This window comes from Microchirus variegatus (assembly GCF_963457635.1).
Source record: "Microchirus variegatus genome assembly, chromosome: 15".
NCBI lineage: Eukaryota > Metazoa > Chordata > Actinopteri > Pleuronectiformes > Soleidae > Microchirus > Microchirus variegatus.
Genome location: NC_139816.1, coordinates 19,889,005 through 19,903,608, shown reverse-complemented (window position 1 = coordinate 19,903,608; position 14,604 = coordinate 19,889,005). Strand labels below are relative to the sequence as shown.

At 41.9% G+C, this 14,604-nt stretch overlaps 1 protein-coding gene across 1 annotated transcript in view; it reads right to left on the bottom strand.

Moving 5' to 3' along the window:
- prkdc (protein kinase, DNA-activated, catalytic subunit) overlaps nt 1-14,604 on the bottom strand; it is a gene marked incomplete at both ends in the record, with an annotated part of 35,185 nt that overhangs the window by 14,181 nt on the left and 6,400 nt on the right. The window contains 37 exons of the mRNA XM_083901956.1: nt 24-234; nt 336-434; nt 549-722; nt 1,729-1,878; nt 1,964-2,088; nt 2,445-2,556; nt 2,701-2,832; nt 3,154-3,305; nt 3,393-3,536; nt 3,654-3,773; nt 4,216-4,356; nt 4,468-4,616; nt 5,532-5,595; nt 5,691-5,756; nt 5,841-6,009; nt 6,091-6,269; nt 6,418-6,625; nt 7,363-7,490; nt 7,675-7,842; nt 7,932-8,036; nt 8,330-8,518; nt 8,641-8,844; nt 9,048-9,206; nt 9,330-9,462; nt 9,575-9,783; nt 9,857-10,083; nt 10,334-10,564; nt 10,700-10,833; nt 10,956-11,058; nt 11,737-11,831; nt 11,965-12,191; nt 12,514-12,621; nt 12,842-12,994; nt 13,071-13,234; nt 13,346-13,433; nt 14,103-14,212; nt 14,353-14,512. Of these exons, the coding sequence (XP_083758082.1) occupies nt 24-234; nt 336-434; nt 549-722; nt 1,729-1,878; nt 1,964-2,088; nt 2,445-2,556; nt 2,701-2,832; nt 3,154-3,305; nt 3,393-3,536; nt 3,654-3,773; nt 4,216-4,356; nt 4,468-4,616; nt 5,532-5,595; nt 5,691-5,756; nt 5,841-6,009; nt 6,091-6,269; nt 6,418-6,625; nt 7,363-7,490; nt 7,675-7,842; nt 7,932-8,036; nt 8,330-8,518; nt 8,641-8,844; nt 9,048-9,206; nt 9,330-9,462; nt 9,575-9,783; nt 9,857-10,083; nt 10,334-10,564; nt 10,700-10,833; nt 10,956-11,058; nt 11,737-11,831; nt 11,965-12,191; nt 12,514-12,621; nt 12,842-12,994; nt 13,071-13,234; nt 13,346-13,433; nt 14,103-14,212; nt 14,353-14,512 (5,490 nt within the window). The remainder of the gene's footprint in view (nt 1-23; nt 235-335; nt 435-548; nt 723-1,728; nt 1,879-1,963; nt 2,089-2,444; nt 2,557-2,700; nt 2,833-3,153; nt 3,306-3,392; nt 3,537-3,653; nt 3,774-4,215; nt 4,357-4,467; nt 4,617-5,531; nt 5,596-5,690; nt 5,757-5,840; nt 6,010-6,090; nt 6,270-6,417; nt 6,626-7,362; nt 7,491-7,674; nt 7,843-7,931; nt 8,037-8,329; nt 8,519-8,640; nt 8,845-9,047; nt 9,207-9,329; nt 9,463-9,574; nt 9,784-9,856; nt 10,084-10,333; nt 10,565-10,699; nt 10,834-10,955; nt 11,059-11,736; nt 11,832-11,964; nt 12,192-12,513; nt 12,622-12,841; nt 12,995-13,070; nt 13,235-13,345; nt 13,434-14,102; nt 14,213-14,352; nt 14,513-14,604) is intronic.

The window sequence follows — 14,604 nt, the reverse complement described above, 5'->3', positions numbered from 1 at the left end:
TTTTTTTAAGAGGAGCTGCCTACCTGGAAAGTACACTCTGACAGAGGATACTCAAACATGTCTCGTGAGTAGTCAGGACTCTGGCTGGTCATTTCCAGCAGCAGATTGGTCGCCAAACTCAAGAAACACCTTTCTATCTGACACGTGTACAGGGACTGAAGCACCGCCAACATTCGGTCAAGGGTCGCCGTGGGAAGGCGCTTCTCCTGACTCCAGAAGTTACGGACATAAAGCCTGAAAATGTCACGCAGAGTCATTGGGATTACATTGCTCTCTGCACAATAACAAAGAACAACGTATGATACAGTGAGAAGTGAGAAATAAAGGGTCTTTACTGGAGGCCTTGGTTTTCTTCAGACAGTCCCTGAAGTAGAGTTTCTTTAGCTGCATTGAAAATCTCAACTGAGGTGTTGTCTTCCATGCTCTCTGCATCACTGAATCACAACAAAAACATGACTACAGCTGATTTACACTTCTTTATCATGACACAAGTGAAGTACATAACAACAGTAATGGACTAGGTCAGAACAGAGGCCCATAAGACTGACCTGTAATTGTCCTGGATCCACATCAGGACAGCGTACATCCTCTCTCTGCACACTGGTGAAGGATGGGACACAAAAGCTGTGACAGCTCCCAGGAACTCCTGAAGCTGAAGTGGAGTCAGCAGGCCAATGATCTTGTGGATAATATCCAGACACACTCTCTGTCTTGCTTCGTCCCTGAGTGAACAACAAGGCAACACAGGGACATAACTTAAATGACCTGTGTGTAAACTGTACATAATAATTATATACAGCAAATAAATGGTGCTACATTTCACACACTGTACCTTAAAGGCGCCATATGTAAGGATGTGGCCAAAAACGGTTACTACACTCAAATTCAAAATACCGAGGTCTTTTAGGTTTCGTTTTCTCCGCCATTGTAGCTCAGTCGTGACTGGCAACCCGTGGTTGCTGGCAGCTGAGACTCTACTGACTGCAATGATTGGTAGACGGCGGTAGGTGGCGCCACATGCCAAAAAATGATTTCAAAACATCAAGATGATTTGTGGTCTGCAAAAGACTTTTTTTAATGCAAATATTTTGGCTGTACTGTTGTTGTTGGTGAGTTCAGTTTGTTACATGAATATTATTCCTGAGTCTGTGTGACATATTAGGAGGATTTTACGGCCAGTAACTTTAGATTTATTACATAATACACCTTTAATACATTGTTTCTGTGCACAAAATACCAAGTAGAGCATTGTTATTGACTACATTTGCATTTGCGACTTCTCAACTGTGGCGCGCCCACTGTGCTTTTTTAAGTTTAAACTTACCTGGTAACCACTGATGCTGCAATGTTTCGATGACCTTTGCAACATTTCTATCGGCTTCAGTAAAGATTGAACGATCTTAAGCAGTTGCCTGACGAGTGACCTACATTTTCCTTTTTATTTCCATTATGCAGTCTTTAGTCTGTAAATAAGACAGAATTGATGACGCAGCTGAATGTTTAAAAATGTTATAGCACTATGTGTGGTGTAATCCCATGTTGGTGTGATTCAGAGTTGGAAATCCGAGTTCAGGCGGCATTCCTGCAGAAGACAAGCCCTGTGACCTCGGAAATTCCAAGTTCCGACTAGAAATGGAATGCACCACAAGTTCAATGCGTTGTATGTAGTGTAACAAGTGTCATCCAGAGGCCAGCGAGATTAAAAACCTGAGTGTAGTCAGAACCCACCTGTGGCCCATCATCTGAATGAAGCCTGTGACCTTGAGCTGCATGAAGATGTCCGGGATGACTTCAGCGCGGCTCAACACGCACTCCAAACAGTCAGTCTTTAAGATGCCATGCAGCTTTGGCAGGAGGGAAAACACATGATTGACAAACCTGAAAATGAAGAGCATGAAAAGAACTGTAAAAAAGAAGAAAAACACACAACGCAACAGGAAATACAGTCGAAAAATGAACTCACCGATCCATAAATGGTGGAAAGTGTTTTGACACTTTGTTCAAGCAAATGACAAACTTGTCTTCTATGTTATTTTTCTTCAGATTTGTAATCTTCGTTGCGGCAAGATTGAGAAGTTGCTGGCGTTCCTGTGACAAGAATAAAATGTTACAGGTGATATTCATGCGCAAAATCCATCCATCCATCCATCCATATTCTACCACTTTATCCCCTAATCCACTCCCTCAGCAGGAGCCTAATCCCAACTGACACTGGGTGAAAGGCGGGGTCACAGCCTGGAAGGGTCACCAGTCCATCACGGCATCAACAGACAACCATTCACTCTTATGTTCACAACTAGTGGCAATAATTAATTTAACTGACAAAAATCAACATAAATTTACAAAGAGGAATTGAATATTCTTCTTTTTTTTTACCAATGAGATATAATGAGACATGAAGTAAAGTGAACTTTAATGATACTCAGGTAAAGTGAGGCTCGTACATCATCCATTTCAGTCATGTTCTTCAGGGTGAGGCCGATAATTTCAGCTGCAGCGGAATAGACAACTTTATACCTTATAAAGGACAAGTTGTTGGTGAGAGAGTTGATGTACCTGAAAAATAGAATTAAAAAAAATTGCACATATTTGTAAAGAAGCCATAAATGTATTAATACACCACTGCTGCCAGTTGCTTAACCTCACCTGGACCTGCAGCTTGCAAATGAAAGTATTTTGCTGTCACAGGTTTTTTTTTACCTCTCATATTCAATTCCACATGAAGCATCATAAGCAGGGAGGTTGTTGGCCAGGATGATTCCCAGCAGCTGAAGTCCCACTGAGTTGTCTTTGCTGTTTGGGTCGGTGCCACAAAATCGCTCGAAAATCACACTGTTAAGGCAAGAAGAGGCAAGTTTATTTCGATTCTATAAAGTTAAAAACACATAATTATCATAAATCTGCCTCCTCCTTTGGTTGACTCAAAACAATAACAACTATTAATACCTAATGAGACACTGCTGCTCCTCATTTTACAAGTTTAAAGACTAATGAGATGACAGAAGATTAAAAAAACAATAATGCTAAGTTTTATTACAGCAATGAATCAAACAGGAAACACTATTTGTTGCATGCCGGCCTTGAATGATAGATGCTATTCAGGAACCAGTCACTCCACTTTTCTGTACAGTTCAAACTGTGTGCAGTCACTACCTGTAAGGCACATGCAGACACTCCTTCCAGCACTCCACCAGAGTACGAATGATCTCCAGGTTGTGTCGGAAAACAATCCTCTTGGAATGGAAGCTGTGCTTCATCAGGAACTCCAGCAGCCGGTTGGCGAGAATCTCATCTCTGGGGTTACCCTGAGACACAAAAACTAAATCTCAGCTGATTTCTTTGCAGTTAGATTATTTATTTCAGTAAAGTCTACAGCATTTTAGTCATACAACCTTAGGACTGGCCAGACTTGTCCAAGAGAGCACAGTGACCACAATATCCACCACCATGAAATGGATCCCGTCTCCTCCGTTATTTCCAGAGACAACGAGCTGCAGCAGTGGCCCCAGCCAGTGTTTGGCATATGGTCGAAACACCTGGAGAATAGAAGAATACATAAACCCAGAGGAAGACACATATTTGTTTATATTAAAAAACACAACAATTGTATGTATGAATTTGTACAAACTGAAAAGTTACATCGAATCACACACCTCCTCTGCGTTGATGAGCAGCTTTGAGATGAAGAGTCGAATATTCAGAGGCGTCGCTGGATTTGAAAGTTTGACGTGAAGAAATTTCATCCATGGAGGAAGGTCACTTGGCATGTTTCCCTGTTTAATATACAAAGAACACAGCAAAGTGAAAGACGCTGCATGTGAACACAGAACAGTCAACGATCATATTTATGGCTACACTCTTAGAAATAAGGGTTCTAAAATGGTCCTTCTACAGGGGCTGAAGCTCTACCTGGAACCATTTGCTTCTGAAAAACCCTTTCCCCGAAGAAAGGGTTTTTCAAGGGTTCATGGTAACACCAAGGGTTCCAGTAAGAACCATTTTGACTTAGAGAACCCTTTAAAACCCCTTTCCTGAATAAAGGGTTTTAAAATGTTTCTTGGTGGAACCCTCCAAAAGGGTTCAAGGTAGAAAGGTTCTATCTGGAGCCAAAAAGGGTTCTCCTATGAGGACAAGCCGAAAAACCTTATATTGTTCTACTTAGCACTTTTATTTCTAAGAGTGTAAAAGGATTCATGAAATTCATTGAACACTGACCTGTTCAATTTTGGGGGTTATGCCGTTTCTTTGCATGTGTCCAATAAGAGCCGTCATGGTTGCCATGCATTCATGCTGATTCAGCTCATCCATTTCTAGATCCACCATTGCATCCTGGGAGGGACTCGTCTCCACTGTCTCCTTAGATTCAATTAGATCAGGGGTGTGTGAATGACTTCACTAAATCCTACATCAGTCATTTAACAATATCTTTTATTACACAGATATATAAGAGGAAATGGCACGACTTACTTTTTTTGCCACGGTCCGTTTGCGTCCCTCTGGGTTTTGGGAGCTGAAGGAAAAGCTTTGCACCCCGGTGGAGAAATCAAACTGACTCATCTCCTCACTCAGGCTGCTGTCGGCCATGTAAGACTGGGACGACAAGTAAACTGGTGCTTCTGTGGAAACATTAAGATAAGTAACATGAGTTTGCATGATCGACTTAAAAAAACTCTAATTGTAACAGAATTGAGCTGAAAATCATCATATTCTAATCTAATTCATTATGAAAAACCTAAAAGGGGACATATTATACCCTATTTCTCCAAGTTAACCTAGTTCCCTGGTGTTCTAATGAACATATCTGTGACATGCTTTGGTCAAAATACCATAAGGATGAAGCACCACAGCAGGTCAATCACCCTGCCAAAACAGCCCTGTTCAGAACACTCTATTTAGTAGTGTCTCTTTTGGTCCACCTTAAAAAAAAAGTAAAATGAAACTTAAGGGACAGGAAATGACATCAGTCACAGAGGCTACTGGGAGCTAACAGCAGTTAGCATTTGGAAAAGGGATTATTTGCAGGCTCTAACAGGCACATTGCTGTCATATATAACATGTATCCACTGGACAGATAAATCATCTGAGGCTGGAAGTTTGTGTAGAACTCTGTGCTGCACTGTGGAGCCAAGAATAGAACTTTTCCTTTTTTTGGATACTATTGCCCTCGCCAGCACTCTCGTGTGTTTTATGGACAAAGCAGAGCGCCGCGAGACAACAATTCCAGGAATTGAGTGCATTGTGACGTCCCAGTGAGTGTGGAAGTCAACAACGCGTGTTTTATCTCCTGTAATTAGACTGAGGAGGACCACAAAAACATGAGTGAGTCATCTTTTTTCACACTTTGCTGACTGATAGGACCTCCAGAGTCCCAAATATAAGGATTTAAATGATAAAAAAGTTGATTTAGCATACTATGGGAACTTTAACACACTGCATGACATGAGGTTGAGTTCGAGTGTGTTATGGAGTCTGAATGTCACCTGCCGTGTGACGAAGAGGACCAAACTAAAAACACTATTATGGACAGTTACCTCCACTCTCCTCGTTGACTTCTTTTCGAATCATGACGTACTTCTTTTTTCTCTCAAGTGGGACCTATGTTGGTCAAAAGAGTAAAAAAAAATAAAGACATGAACTACAACAGAACAGAAACTCATCGAACTACACCGTTAAACAAACTACAAGCATACCTCGACTTCAACTGGAAAGTTGTACGTCCTGCCAGCATCTATGATATTTTCCAGAATAAACTGATTCTGTGAAAGACAAGAGGGAAAGTTGCTGTTCTAGTGTGAAAAGATAAAAATTAGAAAATGTGAAGTATATGGGGTTTACAGTACCTTCTCTGCTTTCTCATTGAAGAGGAAGCCTTGGTAGAACTTGGCCTCGTTGAAGCTGCAGCTGATGACAGCGATGGCACAGTTGTACGCGGCGCAGTGATTCTGTCTCCTGAGTTCAAGGAGCTGCGTCTCGCCAGACATGTTCTCAGTGAAAGCTTCAAAACAGGACCTTAATCAGGAGACAATTAAGACCCACGTGTCACTGTTATGTCACATCTGGAATTGAATTTTGAGTGTTGAGGAGTCTCACTTGATCAGCGTCTTGGACATCTCATTCCCCTCGGTCTTGTCTGAGCGACAGAAGGCTTGATTAATGCGGGACTCCTTGGAGTAAACCTCTTCTTTGGGAAGCCGTGAATACAGCAGCTCTATCAGCTTGTAGCAGCCGCTCTTCTTCATCAACTGGAGCTCAAATGCAGTTTCACTTGACTGAAATTTTAAAAATGAATGAACTTTTAATTGAATTCCAGTCTGTGTTCCTCCAATCCAAACTATACCATCAGCTGCAACACACAATCTATTAATGGAACTAATGTGGAAATACTAATACAAAATGTTAAATGTAACAGGAGCAAACCTTGGTCACACGACTGAGCAGCAAAGTAATGATGTCAGAGACGTTGGCCACAAAGAAGTCGACGAGCGTTGCTGTGCTGCAGTTAGAGGCAAGAGGGAGTAGAACTCTCTCCATCATGGCCTTTAGCATGGAGTTCACCGGCACATCGCCCTGCTGGATTACACCATACACTGCACAGAGCAGCTGGAGCTGCCGCTCTCTGTTCGACCTAATCAGGGAGAGGACAGAGTAAAAGTAAATTCATGTTTTACATTCTAAATTGTATAAGGGAGCATTATATGATTTAAACCATGGACTGCATGGTAACATGTACAACGTGTAAAGCCAAAGTATCTGGAGAGCCCCCTGTTGACTTGTTGCAGTATTGTTAGCAGATGGGACATGGGACACAAATTCACAAATCTAGTGGTTTATTTATTGATTCCAATCGATTATTGGAATTCCTTTGGTGACAATTTTAAATGCTGCTAACAAAAAGAAAAGAAAAAGGAAATGGATAAAACTAAATGAACTTAAGTATGAAAATAATGGAAAAACTGTATGAAAGACGGTTGTTGATTGTGTTCATTGTGCTAACTTCGGTGTGACACATTTATGTTGATATTATTATTATGTATTATAAGATATTTCTTTTCTTTCTGCTCGTTGATGATGTGTAGTTTTGTAAAATGTGTTAATGTAACAGCAAAAAATACAAATAAACACAAATAAAATCAAACAGGGATTAGGCACAGTCTCTCACACACAAACCAAAAGAACCTGAAAGTTAATACAAATATAAAGGATAACACATTACAATATAATTGTATAATAGAGAAACTCTGATTTGACCCAGTCTAGTACAATAAGCCAAGATGGAATATATTGGATTTCAGGGCTCTTTCAAACTGCTGTTAATACAAATGTATTAAATGATTGTCATGTAACTGTGGAGACTTTACTTACCGCTTCACCACTCGTTGGAAACAGGTTTGGAACTGTTCCTCCATGATGTGTTTTCTGTCTCGACACAGAATCCCTGACAGCAGTTTGAGCAGGAGAGGACTCTGAGAAAGCTCCAGGGCATCCAGCATCTATAAGGGCCAGCAGTTTAAGTAAATGTACACATTCCCAGAACATCCATTTCTATTTAAAAACAAAGCATTTGCTTTACACATAATCTCTAATCAGAACAGTATGCTTCAAGTAAAATTGAACTGTGCTATTCTTAATAAAAACTCAAAGTTTCTCCCATGGCAGCAGAAAGGCACACTTCACCTTACGAACACAGTCCATGTAGTTGTTGCGGTGCAGTGAGCCTTTAGCAAACTCATCGGACTGCATGGGGAAGTGCGACACCACCAGGGCGTCGAGAGCTCTCTGCAGCTCAGCCAGCGGCTCATCTGGGAGGGTTGTGAAGAAGGGCAACACCAACAGAGCCTGACTCTGAACACAGGAGACAATCCACACATTTACTTTCATAACTCAAACATAAAAATGGTTCCGTTGTTTGGAGTGATCTTGTAATCTTGTACCTTGAGATTCAGTGGCAGATTCATGTCCATCAGCAGCACAGTGAAAGTGGAAAACACCTGTCTGAAGGCTTCGTGGTTGACATCGGAGCAAACAGAAGAGTCAATCTGATGACAGAGGAATAAATGACTGTCACGGAAAATTCTGAAAACTGGAAAATGCAAACTGGAAAGGGAACTGGGTTTATAACCTGAGGGTTGCTGGTTTGAATCCCCACCAGGTCAAAATGGCCTGGGTTACTTCTGAGTTCTCATCCTCTCATTAAAGTATACCCATCTTGTTTTAATACTATAACTAAGTAAATATTATTCTGGAATATTATATCGCAACTTGCATTGTCATTACAACTCAAGGTTGTTCATATGCAAAACACAGAGTGGCAACTCCAGCTTCATTATACCTGTAGGAGCTTGGAGAGCAGTAAGAGAGTAGCGGTTTTGCTCTCTGCGGTGGAAGAATCGCCTTCCCACCACGACTGCAGACTGCTCCACCTTCTTAGCACCTCTTCAACCAGCTGTTTTCCCTGGGTCTTCCTCACCGAGCGCTCTCTAAAGCTGTGGTCCAGCATGCCATTCAGCAACACGCTCACCTGATGAAAACATTCAACGCAGGAAGAAAAAAAAAAAAAACACAATCCTTTTTTAAGGAACATTGTTTGAAGCTAATCAACAGCATTGTAAGTAAGTAAGTAAGTAAGTAAGTAAGAGCTACCATGGCAGGATTTTGGGAGGAAGCGTTCATGAGGCGTGGAACCGCGGCGTCGAGACTTCGGAGCAGCTCGGTGTTGGCGGTCGCGTTGAAGAGGCTGTAGAAGTACTCGCCGTGTGAGAAGTTGAGGACGTTTTTGGTGTGACTTCCAGATATCGGCACAGAGAGCGTGATGGTGTTCAACAGCAAGTCCACCAGCTGCTCACTCTGCATAGAATGTATAATGTACAAGACGGGACAGCAAAGATTAAAACAATTGCTTCTCTCACCCACCCCAAATAAAAAGCATTTTCCTCCATGTCCACTGTAATGAATCCACTCTCCTTTAAAGATATTCTTATGGTTAATTGCATCCTAGCTTTCTGCTAAAGTTAGTTCATCAATCCTGGGTAAAGAGTAAAAACACTGACCTGCTGACTGAGAGAAAAAGCAAGCTGAAGCAGGCCGTCTGCAACCCTCCTGGTGTTTACGTCCAACGATGGAAGAGCCTTCCTCTCCTCGCCAGGTGCTATGCCTTTATACACCGTCATTAGAAGTCTGGACCCGAGGGATTTGACATTTGCTGGATCCTTTAAGAATGACGTAAAAACAAAGAAATGCATGAGGAGAACAAGCACCGAAATACGGCACCAGTATTTAAACCAGTCATTCACCAGAGACTAGGTATGGACTCTCGGTCGCCGGAGATTTACCTGGCTGTGCAGGATGGAGCTGAGGAAGCCAGCTTTGTTGATCTGTTTACATGAGGACAGAAGCATTTCCATCTGCTCATGGTGGCTCACAGTGGCTAAATGGTAGAAATCCACAGCACACAACTCCTCGACACTATAGAGACAAAAAAAGGAAACAGTGATAAGGCCTGTTAGGAAGACTGCAATCAAACTTAATGCCTCGGCAGACAAAAATAAATAAAAGCACTCATTAACGATGAACACACCTTGCCCGTGTGATCTTTATTCGCAGGCTGCTTTCAAGACGAGTGCGGTACGTCGAGTTCAGCAAGGCCTTCAGTAGAGGAACACACACTTCTGGTAGGTTCTTCATCACCTCCACGTCGGCCATGTTAAAACCAACCGTGGACGGTTCACACACCACCAGTGCAGTCAAATCGAAGAAAACTGCGCAAAACACATCTTGTTCCAAAAGCTGTAAATGAAATGAAGAACTGGTGAGCAATTTACAATTTTTTCATGTGCCTGACTGTGAAATTCAGTTTTACCTTAATAAACTCCTGGTCACCCTTGACAAGGATCATTGTGGCAAATTCCAGCAAGCGAACAGTGATGGTGCACTTGCTGTAGTTGTACTGGTCCACCTCTCTTGGGCTGAAGTGAGAGCTCCGCTCCCTGAGAGGGAAACAGCGCTCTGCTGCTGCCAGGTCATGAGTCGCGAGCTCCGTCAAAAAGAAATGTGTAGCTTTCAGAAAACTCGATTTGTCTTTAGAGCCTGGGAAACGTGGGGGGGAAAACAATTATCAGGAGATACTTCTCTGCAATTTGTCATCAAAAGAACTCTCGTGTTGTTTGCTTGGTTTTGATTCTGGGAATGAGTTTTGCAATCCAGAAGTAAGTGGAAAGCAAGACAAAAAAAATCAATACTGACATTAAAGATAATATTTCCTGGTCTTGATATTAAACAAATTGTGGGATATAGTCATGTTATGATATTTGTGACAGTCCTCTGCTCTGGGGCTTACTTAGCATGTGTTGAGGCTTGATGATGTGTAAGTTGATGAAGGTGTTGTAGCAGTCCAGGGCAGCCAGCAGCAGATCCATCCACTGCAGCGTGGCTCGGACACTGAATGGACTGATCAGGTCCCTGAGAGTGGGCTGAGCGAGGAGCCCTCCACCCTCAAACCGCGAGACCAGGAAGCTTATGCCGTTGTCTTTCAGCATGGCGTCCAGCCACTGAGGTGGAGATGACTTTTCTGCAGTCACACAAACCAATCAAAGTAACCACCAAGGCATCAATGACAACTGTAATTGTTATTACTTTATCTTAATTATTATCCATTTCTTTCTCTCTGTCAAGGACAAGGTGCAGCAGGGTGGATGGTACTCACCTGGAAGCAGAGGAACAAACTCATAGAAGAGCTCCATGCATTTGTGGCGACACTCAGTCTGAGGGCGGCCACACTGTTCCAGCAGCCATAAAACCACATCAGAGAGGACAAGCTTTTCATCAGGAGCGAAGCCCCTGAAAGACACAAACGTCATCATCAACACACAACAGCTTTTCTATGAAATCTAATGCTAAATTATCATATAATTTATGTTTTTATGATAACCGGCTGATTTACATGAACACAAACGACTGACCTTGGAACGCGTCTCTTTTGATTGTGCCGACTGAGACTGGGAGCCTTGTATTTGATGATTCTTTTCAGATGGTCGATGGCACTTCTACACTGCTGCAGTGAACCTGAGGACAGAGGAGTGTGGGGGGGGGGGCTTCACTTCAAAGCTCACACAATAATGAAGTAAGCTTAAACTCACTGCACATTCTAATTTAATGTGCAAAGCAGGCTCAACTGAGAGAACTTTAGAATTAATCTGAAGAAGACATCTGAATTACAATTACAAGGAAGAAACTTCACAAGAAAATATGATAATGTAACCATGTATATACAATAGTTTTTTGCAGTTTTAATGTTCATATTTTCTGGTCCTTATCCTTAAAAGTTTTGTTTTGTGGACAGCATAAGACATTTGCAGATATCCACCCATTATCTACCGTTTTATTTGTTCTGCTGTGCCTATCACAACTAACATAGGACGATAGGCCGGGTACACCCTTGACAGTTCGCCACTCCACTGCAGGTCCACATATAGAAACAACCATTCACTCTCACATTCACACCTATGGTCAATTTAGAGTGTCCAATTCACCTAATCCCCAAATCTGCATGTTTTTGGACTGTGGGAGGAAAACCATGCACACTCCTTGCAGAAACGCCCTTGTTCTAACTGGGGCTCAAACCTAGGAACCAAGGTATTCTTGCTGCAAGCTTAGATTGATGATAGAAACCATTCACACGTCACTCAAAATCCATTTATTTAAGACACTGATATTTTGGCACTGGAGTGGAAGAATGATTACCCATTGACCGCTCGTCAGAGTGAGCAAGAGCCAGACTTTCGACAAAAACCACGAGGACTTCAAAGATAAACTGCTCCACCAAGGAATTTTCTTCCCTACAGAGACAAACACATTAGCACTGAGCAAATATCATGATGTAGGTCAGTCAATAAAATATTATCAGGTAATAAATATAAATGGCCCTGTCTGTATGTGCCTGTAGACACAACATACAACAAGTGATCTTACCTGAAAAGTCTGTAGATGCTGTTGAAAGCCAAGGCAGCGCCAAGTCTTTTGAAGCCATTCGGATGCAGTGCCAAGCTGTAGATCCGCTTAAACAACGACTTCATATTAGTGGGGCTACTCTCCTGCTGCTTGGGGGTGGTTTGTTTGATCGACCATTTGACAAACTCTTCAATGCAGCGGCCGCAGAAGTCTCGCAGGGTGCTGTCCATGGGGTCAACCACGCCGTCCTGCACAGAAACAGTGAAGCAGAGAACTACAATTATTTCATATAATCTAGGTGCGTGAATTATAGTTGACAAAGATGATGGAACATGGGAGTTGTCAGTGTAATCAGCTTCTAGCTCAGTGGTAGAGCAGTTGACTAAAGAGCAAGAGGCCACTGGTTCAAATCCAGGTGCCCCCCTGACCTTTGCTGTATGGCAGCCCATAGGAAAGAAAGGAATTGGGCTTTTAACCCGCAAGTGCTGGGGTGCAAACACATGTACACAATACAACAACTATTCAACACAGGTCCAACTTTAATGCATGCTTGTAAATTAATCCTAGTACCAGTATGGCCTCCAGAACAGCTACTGTATCCTGGCTTTCAAATTTCTTGTTGTTGGTGAACCAGTGAATCAGCTGCATGACCAGTGGTTCAAAGAGCTGCCTGGTTACCTGGAAAAATCAAATTCACAGAGGTGTTAATGTTACACAGCTTCTATCCGCAACATCCTTATCCGATCCATTGTCCTTGTAGTCACATGGTTGGCACAACATGCAAAATAAATAAAATTCAATATTTCAATATTAGAACATCAAAACACTCTTATAAATATGTTTTATAAGCAATTTAAAAGAGGATAAAGGACACATGATTATCTCTGAGGGCACATACCTGATCAACATCACAGGCCAGACGCAGTAGAACCGGAAATAACCTCTTGTGCAGTTTATACATAGGTGGCAAACTACTCTTCCCTTCCACCATCTGAGCACTTTTCCCAACCATGTAGACGACCAAGCTGTGGAGCAGCTCACACGCTGCCACCTGCATACAGGTTAAGACCCATCAGGTTGTAATATTCACTTGCTGGCAGCTGAATCTGCGACGTTAAACGACATACTTTGGTTTGTCTGTCACTTGTGGACAGAGCCAGTTCGCTGATGCGGGGCAGAAATGGGTCGAGGTAGATGACCGGCTTCATGTCGGCGAAGGGCACGGCGAAACTCAGCCTCTTCTCCGAGTCCCAGGCAACAAATTTCTTCATCATTTCCTCAGACGAGACCACTGGGAGGTACAACAAAAAAAAAACAAAAAGCCAACCTCTTACGATGCTCTCGTAACGGACCGAAGAAAAACAAAGACGTCAATGACGAGGTTGACTTTGGGAGTCCTCACCATTTACGAGGTTCCTGTTCAGCTTTCCTCCCAGGTGACCGAGCAGCTTCACCACACGGAGCCTCACCGCGACAAGAGGAGCTTCTTCCTGCGGTCAAATAAACAGAAACAGGTGAACTATATATATATATATATATATACACATTAAACATTATAAATAAGATATTAGATCTATTGATTAAAAAATACATAGACTTAAACATTATATTCATGAAAAAGTCACTTAATAAATCTTCTTTCTAATTATTTGTGAGATATCAGAATTTGACCATATTTACAGGCTATTTCAATGTTTCTAACACACATAAATATCCTTCAATTAACATTAGAAAAACACAAAGAAATTTAGGTATCATCTGAAATGAAAGAGAAGCTCAAACTTTTCCTGAACCCAGAGAAACAACCCGTGTACAGCTTTATATTGCGATATATCTCTTATATCAGGATATAACCCAGATATACAGAGATATTATTTATAAGCCGTATCACCGAGCAGAAATGAAATGACTCCTGCAGGAACCCCTCAATCATTAATGAAGTCTGTAAATTCCCAGCACTCATCAGGGAGCATGTTTCTATGCTATATAATACAGTAAATTCTTAGTGTTACAACTGCACCCATGTTAACTGATTCTTAAAATATCGTGTTACTATTATACTCTTAGTCACAGTAAACCTGGAATTACTTAATATAAAAATACAAGTGAAACATTAGTACCCAAAAATAAAGTAAAGTAAAGGTTTGTGCATCACTTACCATAGTGAACTGGTTGGATTTCTTCAGAAGCCGTGTCAACACTTTGTCGTATTTTTCCTCACTTCTTGAAGATGAAGAAGACATCACTTCCCACCTGCTATCATCTTTGTCTGAAGTCAACAACGTGAGAATTATTTTTTTTTCATTTGAAATAATTTTCTAACTTACAAAACTGTCCATCGCCTCAAAAAACCCCCCCAAAAAACGACAACTAGCGCTCGACCGTCGCAGTGACATTGGGTTGGCTTACTGTTGCTGGAGGTGGTTTTCAGGTATCCGTCCAGAAGAGGGAGGATGTTGGTGTAGCACAGCTGCAGAGTTTCCAGAGGAAGGTGGGATGACCAGTCCTCGAGAGCATCTAAGGCTGCGTTGGCCAAAGGAGCATGACTCAGACCCAGTTTCAGAGCCGCCTGGATGCAACATACACACACACAAACACATTTATACACGTTTGTTATTGATTTAATCTGCATCTAACTAGGCCTGTCACTTTTAATTTGAA